This window comes from Hibiscus syriacus, unplaced genomic scaffold, assembly GCF_006381635.1.
Source record: "Hibiscus syriacus cultivar Baekdansim isolate YM2019G1 unplaced genomic scaffold, ASM638163v2 tig00110705_pilon, whole genome shotgun sequence".
In the NCBI taxonomy this organism is placed as follows: Eukaryota; Viridiplantae; Streptophyta; class Magnoliopsida; order Malvales; family Malvaceae; genus Hibiscus; species Hibiscus syriacus.
The window spans coordinates 735801-744600 of NW_024062831.1; the positions used below are offsets into that span (position 1 = coordinate 735801).

Below are 8800 nucleotides of genomic sequence, written 5' to 3' on the forward strand. Positions count from 1 at the left end.
TATTATTTCAAGCTCATAAGACCTGAAAAAAAGTAGAAAATTTTAATGGTTGATAGCTTATGGAATCGGGAAGGGGAATACCATTTGCGGGAGTCCAGGGTCCAAGTGCTGAACTGAGCTCAATGGTACCTAATCTGCCAACTGGACTGGTCTCAATTAGATTGAGATGAAAAGTGAAAGAAAGAGAACAGAAACTATCACAACTTAATAGATTACATGGGAATGTCTACTGGTGTAATATTTCCTGGTCTTTATTCTATAATTGGTTGGACTTTTGTATGATTATATGAATGGTTGATTATAATTGGTTGGACTTTTGAATGATTATATTTCCTGGTCTTTAGATTAATGGACTTTTGTAACAACATCAACTCCATGAGTGTTTATGTTGCCGTACTGGACATATGGATGACTTGTTGAGATTCCATAATTGACTTCTCATAATCTCTTGCATCTTTGTTCGAACATGAGGTTCTTCTCTTCCCAGCTATGAAACCTCAGGATAAATACAGTAAAAATGCATGAATTGTCTAGTCTACTATCAAAGAGGTCCATTGGAACACTGCTAAGCATTTGACATTTGACTATAGGGATAGATGAACCCAGAAAACCTAACCTTAAAAAGATCATGCTAAATAATGCTAGTGTATAAGTTCATGCAGAATGTGAAAGCATGCAATCTAAACAAACAAACAAAGAACTCCAAAAAGATTTCATCTGAAACTATATTAACACGGTTCTATCCATATGGACTGAATTGAAAAACAAAAGGATTCAAGCTAGCCAGCAACACTCTGTTGCATCTAAACCTTTACATATCGCTGAAGAAAAATACTACGTATACAATTGTTTTGACAAGTCCGTATAAAGCGAGAGGTGGCAGAACAGTGTTCCTTTGAAAATCCTCACCCTTCTTGAGCTTCATAAAACAACAAAGGGTCAGCAAACTATCGGATCCGGCTTGATGGCTTAAACCAGTGACACGATCAACCTCCATTATCCCTGCCACTCTCTCTCAACCGCCTGGCATACCCAACACTCTGAAGGTTTGTTTGAGGTCATAAATCTTATATCCGAAAAAATAAACCAGTAGATCCATGAAAGACTGAAAATGGAGTGGCAGGGGACCTTGGATATAAGAGCCTTCAGTAGGAAGCCAAAGTCGTATGCGCTGTGAAACCCGATCCAAGTCTACTGTCTGAAGTAGAAGACCAGTCCCGAATAGCTCACCATTCTCGCGAATTCACTCGAATGGATGCCTTCGACTTTGTTCTTTGCGAAATCAATCCCTTGGTGTTGAAGCAGCTGGATGGAATCTCCATCAAAAGGATCACGATCGATGTCGAAATCACAGAAGTTGAACTCCCATGTGTAGTAGGGGTGTTAAAATATGGCAAGTTGCCCTCGGAGTCCATAAGGGTTAACCCCAGGTGGATGATGTTGAGAGAGTCAATGTTAGACTTCATGTAAGTATAGTTGATGATAGGGTTTGAATCTTGGATCACTTATTTATCTGGTTTATAAATTGTCCCCGGGAACTCCGTGTCAATAGACACGAAAGAATAACTCGGAATTGCGCTCCTGATCATCATCAACTCGCGCTCTAAATTTCGAGCGAAAACCCGTCTTACAATCAAATGTTTCTCCACGGGGATTGTCATCTGTACAATAACAAGAATATTATTATTATTATCAACAACAAAACAGAGAAACAAACATGCTGCGTGTGAGTGAATAAATCAGAGGAAAGTTTATTTTATCAAAGCATTCAAACAGAATAATCATCATGAAGCTCTGAGACAAGAAAGAAACTGAAACAATCCTTATTAACATCAAACCCAAAGATTTATATTGAAACCCAGCATGTCTTCGATTGTTGATTGATTGATTAACAAAATTGAAACCCAGAAAAATTAAAGAACAAAGTAGAGAAGAAGACAAACCTGAGAAAATAAACTGAACGGCAGGGGAGAGACATAATAGAGTATATGGTTCGGCAAAGGGAGGTCGCCGCCGGCAAAGGGAGAGAGAATAGAGTGCATGGTTCGGCGCAGGCAGAGAGAACAGAGTATGTCGTTGACAAATTATACTTCATACGAACTTTGAATCTTACATTTCTCAAGAAATAGCGGCTACATTACATATATATAGAATCCGTTTACAAAAACTAGCCGTTGCTCTAAAACCGCCAATATTATTATTATTTATTTTTTAAAACTATTATTATTAAATAATAAAGATAATATTCTAAAATTTAAAATATTAATTATTAGTATTTAAAATATATTTTTAATAATATAATAATATTATTTTAATGCATAACTAATATAATTAATAATATTTATTATTTTAATGGAATATATTATTTTTAATATTTTAACAATAATAATAATAAGGCTTAAGGGTTATAGCCCCGTAGTAAATCCAATTTATCAATTTTGTCCATATCATTTTTTTACATCAATTTATTCCTCGAAATTGTTTAGGGTATTCATCTTAGCCCTTAAAGTCCGTTGACAGTTTTGACTAACAGATTTGTGAGGCTTCTGCGTTATGGATTAAGTGATTAGATTAGAATATTTACGTTCGTAGATAGTATTTTCACGTCGCTGGATTTTGATTTGCAGTTTTCCAATCGTCTTTCAATATTTCATCCTATTTTACGATTTGTTTACCGATGTAATCATATATGTTCATATCTACATTTTGTTCAAATTTATTTGGTTAGATTTTTTAGCTTTTTCCTTCTACGATCATTGTGTGATCTTAAGTGGCTAGTTTTTTTGTATTTAGGAAAATGTTGTTATTATGTGTTTAGTTGTAAATCTTAATTGTAATTTGAATATTTTATACTTTTAATTAAATTAGCGATTTCTAAAAAGAATCAAGTTCAAAACACATTATATGCAATTTTTCAAATTTCACATATTTTCCATGAGATCAATGTATGAAATTAGTTAATTATAAAATTAAATAATATTAATTTAATAAATTAAAAAAATATATTTTTTGTTGACAATGTAATATCATATCGTCATTTTAGACACATTACATGTGTCACATCATCCTTTTAAACATATTAGTGTCATATTAGTCATTTCAAAAAAAAAATAGTGGCATATTAGTACTTGGGACATGTGACATGTCATCACTTTAGACATGTGATATATGCTACATCATCACTTATGTATACATGGTAGTATCATGTCGGTACTTAAGACACATAAGACTTGTCAAGTTATCGACAAACATTAATCGTTAGTTAACTAACGATTTTTATTCGACCATGAGCCATTTTGACCCAAGATAGAATATTGGGAGTTAAAGTGCTTCAAAATAATAATAAAAAGAAAGAATAGAGACGAAAGTAATTATTCCGTTAAACGTTAGGCATAAATTGTGACATTATACATTTTTCAAAGCCTATGGACTAATTTGTAATAAAATCAATACTATAGGTACATTAAGTTAAAGACCAACTTTGGGGGCTTAAAAGAATAATTTAAAACAAGTTTTCATGATTTTAAATTGGAAGGATCAGTATTTTTGATTGAGGAATCCATCCTTTTTATTCTAATAAACTCCCAATTTTTTTTTCTAGGTAGCAAGTCATAAATGATCCGATCCATGAAGACTACCCCTCAATATCAAAATAATATAAGCAGAGATTTTCACGCAGGGATTTATTTGTAGGGATTACTTCAAATTACAGACGCGCATATGAAGACAGCGTATGAAAATTATTCAACTATTTCAACTATGTATTTATTGACTTATTTATCCATGCATTGTATTTTATTTTTATTTTTAATTTTCTTACTGTCGGAGGTCTTCCACGGAAACTGCTCTCAACCTGGCGTTGGGGGCAGCCTACTACCCCACCTCCCCCTTATCCCATTGCATATGGAAATATGATTTTGTTGTTGTTGTTGTTGTTTACTGCCTCAAAAGTCAAAACTAAGTCAATGATCTTGAATTTATGTTAGGTAGGTGGTTGTACTAAATACGTTGTTTCGATTCGGAGGCCTATATTATCTTTAGTTATCATTTTTAAAGTGTTAAAGAATCTATATGCTAATGCTTCACATATAATATCCTGAAAGGCAGTTTAGGTCGAGGTTGGCAAATCTTGAAATTCAGCCTTTTCAGTTATATTACACTTTTAACTTTTCATTTTAGTTATTTTGAAATATCCATGTCTGATAAGTATTTGAACATGGATATGGTTTAAAATATTTTAAAAACTTCGAAAAATTTTGCTATATCTGTGTCGAATATTGCTCGGATTTTAGTGGAAACTATGAGGCTCCTTCTGAATCTTTCTCTGTTCTTTTGCAGAATTGACAACTGGAAACGTGAACACCTACTGCAATTTCTGGGAGGGAAAGTTAAACCCAATTCAGCAAGTTCATAGTCTGATTTGTTTGTGATTGGAAGTAAACCCTTTTTGTTACTCCTCCGTGTGAGCCGCCATTGTTTATGGCAATTCATTTTCTTTCAGAACAAGAGTATGAATTACAATCCATTTTATTTTTTATCTGAGGAGTAGGAATTGCATTTTTGTAGTTGAAAATTTAAGGTAAACTACACCGGATACCATTAAATTTTAAATGTTGTATCGTTTATATAATTAAACTTTCAATTTCATCGATTATAGTATTGAATTTTAATTTTTATTTTACTATTGGGGTTAAAACATTAATGGCACGGACGGGGCTGCCACCCCGTTAATCTTCTTTTCCCCATCCAAACGCACCTTAAAGATAGTAAACCTTAAGAGGAGGAGGAAGTTCTACCGTGCGACAGTTTTAATATAGGCTAAGGAAAGGTGCTACCAGTTTTATTATTATTTTTTAAATATTTTCGATAAAAAATTACCTAAAATATTATTATTTATACGTAAAACATTAATGTTTTTAACATTTCCAGTAAAGTGTCCAATAATAACAAAACCAGTAGAAAAAAATAATGTTTTAAGTAGTGCTTTATTAGATATGTTAACAGAACCGGTAAAGCGCCCAATAATATCAAAACCGATAGAAATAATAATGTTTTAAGTAATTTTTTATTGAAAATATTAAAAAAATTAATAACAAAACCGATAACGCATTTCTTTAACACTATATTAAGACTATCGTTTTTTAGACTTCTCAAAAAGATGCCCTATGACAATAGTAATTATGTGATGATACGTAATAATATGTCAGATTACCTCTGACAGGTGAAATGACCAAAATAATTATTCGTAATAATTAACCAATAAAAGTTCTGATTGCAAGATAAATGTTATAGGACTCTAAAAATTAATCAAGTATTCTCTCATAAGCTTTAAAATGTCTAATATACTCTCCTGTGTGAAAATTTATTAAAATATTCTTAAGAGGCTACAATGGTTGAACTGCTGTGTGAACTTAAATAAGTGAAATGACCTAAGATAATGAATGAAATAACTATCATGATTAAGGAAATGACAGTAGTAACCTTATGAATGAGTAAATGACGAATATGTCCCTTTTATGGCCAAATTATTAAACTATCCTTGAGTGTTATGAATGAGTAAATGACAAATATATCCCTTTTATGGCCAAATTATTAAACTATCCTTAAGTGTTAAAGAGATTAAATAGTGAAAGTTCTGAAATGTCTTTAAGGCGAGAAGATTAATATATTAATGACATTATCAAAATAATAAAAAGGATATAAGCCAGAAAATAACTGAAATACCCTTGTAACTGGAATAAATGATAAAAAAGCCCTTAGAGAGAAATTAATGAAATACCCTTAATGTATTAAAATGATTAGAATAATGTGGTATAATAAATTATACAAGACTAATGATTAAAAACACTCGTATGAGAAAAAAAGTAATTGAAGAGTTCATTCTTATTGTAAAGACTAAAATACCCTTAAGCATGGAAAATTATCGGATTACCCTTGTGGGTAGTAAATGATTTATGAAAACTTACAAATGATTCAAACATGTTCTATGATGAATAAATGATCGTTATGTTGCATGACATAATGCATGCTACTAGGGAGGCTTGAGACAAATCATCTCAATTATTGATGGCCGATTATGCTGAGTGAAGATCATTGCATGTATTATGACATATTATTGGTTGTCATAATACATGGTAAGATAAAGGTAAATGTTTATGTTGTTATTAGTGTACATGTAAACTAGTTAGAGATAGGGGTGCTTAATGAGTTGAGCAGCTCGTGAGTAGCTTGAACTCGACTCGGTCAAAGCTCGATAAAAACTCAACTCGGGATGATTGAACTTCTCCTATTGTCAAACTGGCCTTCTTCTATTGTCAAACTGAACTTCTGTTTCAAAGTCTATTACACTACTCTTTTGACTGAACTTCTCCTATTGTCCTTGTTTTTACAGGTTAGAGGGTACAAGAAACATTTGAAGAGGCTCAATGCTCCAAGGCATTGGATGCTCGACAAGCTTGGTGGTGCATTTGTATGTTATCTTCCTGAATCATTTTGGTCTTTCACCGATTTGATGTTGCTGTCTTTTAATTTTGTTTTGAATCTTTGTTCATGCAGGCACCCAAGCCGTCATCTGGACCACACAAGTCCAGGGAATGCTTGCCGCTTATTCTCATTCTGCGGAACAGATTAAAGTATGCTCTAACATATAGAGAAGTGATTGCCATTCTTATGCAAAGGCATGTTATGGTAGACGGGAAGGTTAGGACAGATAAGACATACCCTGCTGGTTTCACGGGTATGTAGAATTTGCCTTTGTTTGAAGTTTTTACTTTCTCAATCTCAATTTACTAACTTATACTAAGTTTAAGTTCAGTTTCTTTGTTGATTTTCCCATTTCTTTTAGACTCTGAAATTAGATTCTGCAAATTGTCCCAATGGATTGCTATTGACTCCTTTGCTTCCACTTTACCTGAACTTCTCTATCCTCGAGTATTGTCTGAAGATTTTGTTGTTTCCAGATGTTGTTTCGATTCCAAAGACAAATGAGGGCTTCCGTCTTCTTTATGACACAAAAGGACGTTTTCGCCTTCGTACCATTACAATTGATGAGACCAAGGTTTGTATTGTACCAATTGGTCCTCAATTTGTTATATTTCCTGCTATTGCTGTTAATTATTGGTTAAGTTTCACTGGTATTTTGATCGTGTTGCCTTGGTTGTATTTTAATGATTGACCTTGTTCCACTGGACTTATACTTTTCAGTTTAAACTCTGCAAAGTTCGGTCTGTCCAATTTGGCCAAAAGGGTATTCCATACCTCAATACCTACGATGGGCGCACCATCCGCTACCCGGATCCTCTGATCAAGGCTAATGACACCATCAAGCTTGACCTAGAGAGCAACAAAATTGTTGATTTTATTAAGTTTGACGTCCGAAATGTTGTCATGGTCACTGGGGAAAGAAACAGGGGATGCGTAGGTGTGATCAAGAACCGTGAGAAGCAGAAGGGTAGCTTCGAGACAATTCACGTTCAAGATGCCGCTGGACACGAGTTTGCAACTCGTTTAGGCAAAATCTTCACGATCGGTAAAGGAACAAAGCCATGGGTTTCACTTCCAAAGGGCAAGGGTATCAAGTTGTCCATCATTGAGGAAGCTAGGAAGAGGCTTGCAGCCCAAGCTACTGTCTAAATTTTATGATTATAGATATAATATCTGGAAATGTTTTTTTTACAAAAGAATTAATCTATTTGATTGTCATTTATTTATTTATTTATTTTTTGTAGGATTTATGCTGTGTTTTTACTTATGACAATTTTGGACTAATTATTTGGATTTTGAAATCAAATTTCTTTACCTAATTGGTCTGTTACATTACAACTGAAACTTAAGCAACAACAATTAGGAACATTTTCTTTAACAGGGCACACTTTGAGTGTTTATTTTTTATGGTGAACTAGTATATTTTAGGCATAATGCCAAAAATAGCCTCTAATGTTTATCGAAATGTCATTTTGGCTCTTATTCCTTTTTTTGGGAGGACTTTAGCCTCAACGTTTCACTTTGGGGGCAAAAAACTCATTCTATTGGTGAAAATCATTAGTTAACACTTTATTAACGCTAAAAAATAGGAACCTTTTTAACCTAAAATAAAATGTTGAGCGTTAAAATGCCAAAAAAAAGAATAAGATACATAGTGATTATTCTGTTAAATGTCCTATCCTTTTTGCCTTAAAATGAATATTCTGTCAAATGTCATTGTCTTTTTTGCCTTAAAATGAAATGTTGGGATCAAAATGTTCCAAAAAATAAAATAATAAGTAAAATGACCATTTTAATAAACGTTGAGAAGCTAATTTTGACATTATGTCTATATTTTATTGAGGTGTGTAAAATTTGAATGAATTCGAGTTGATTAAACCAGTGCAATTTGCTTATTTGGTTGAGGGTTGGAACATATTAAGTAGGCTTAATATTTGAATTTAATGCTTTTTAAACTAAGTTTGTACCTACACCGATGTAGTATTTAAATTTTATTTTTTTAAAAATATTTATTTTATAAATTACAATTTAAATGTATTTCCGAATTCAATTTAAATTATAAACATTAATGTATTTTTAGTCTCATATCTTGTAAATTTAATTTAAATTAATATAATTTAAATTTTACAATATCGTGTTTAAAAATAAAATTTAAAATTTGACAACAATATTAAATACTAATATTTAGTTTAGTGAAAAATGGTGATTGCCCGTTGAGGCTATGCTTATAGAAATTTTATTGTTTCCTTCTACATGGAAGTATTTGTAGAATCAAAACACTCAAAAACCAAAACATTTATGTTAACTGGCACCTTAA

At 32.4% G+C, this 8800-nt stretch overlaps 1 protein-coding gene and 1 pseudogene across 1 annotated transcript; one reads left to right on the forward strand and one right to left on the reverse strand.

The window, feature by feature from the left end:
• Positions 1–811: 811 nt before the first annotated feature.
• LOC120138808 lies at positions 812–1661 on the reverse strand (annotated as a pseudogene).
• A 4718-nt stretch (positions 1662–6379) lies between these two features.
• LOC120138694 (40S ribosomal protein S4-like) lies at positions 6380–7699 on the forward strand. Its single transcript, XM_039154109.1, has 4 exons — positions 6380–6469; positions 6556–6736; positions 6960–7057; positions 7204–7699. Exons 1-4 carry the CDS (start codon positions 6443–6445, stop codon positions 7630–7632), a joined length of 735 nt encoding a protein of 244 aa, XP_039010040.1. The 5' UTR covers positions 6380–6442; the 3' UTR covers positions 7633–7699.
• Positions 7700–8800: the final 1101 nt, after the last annotated feature.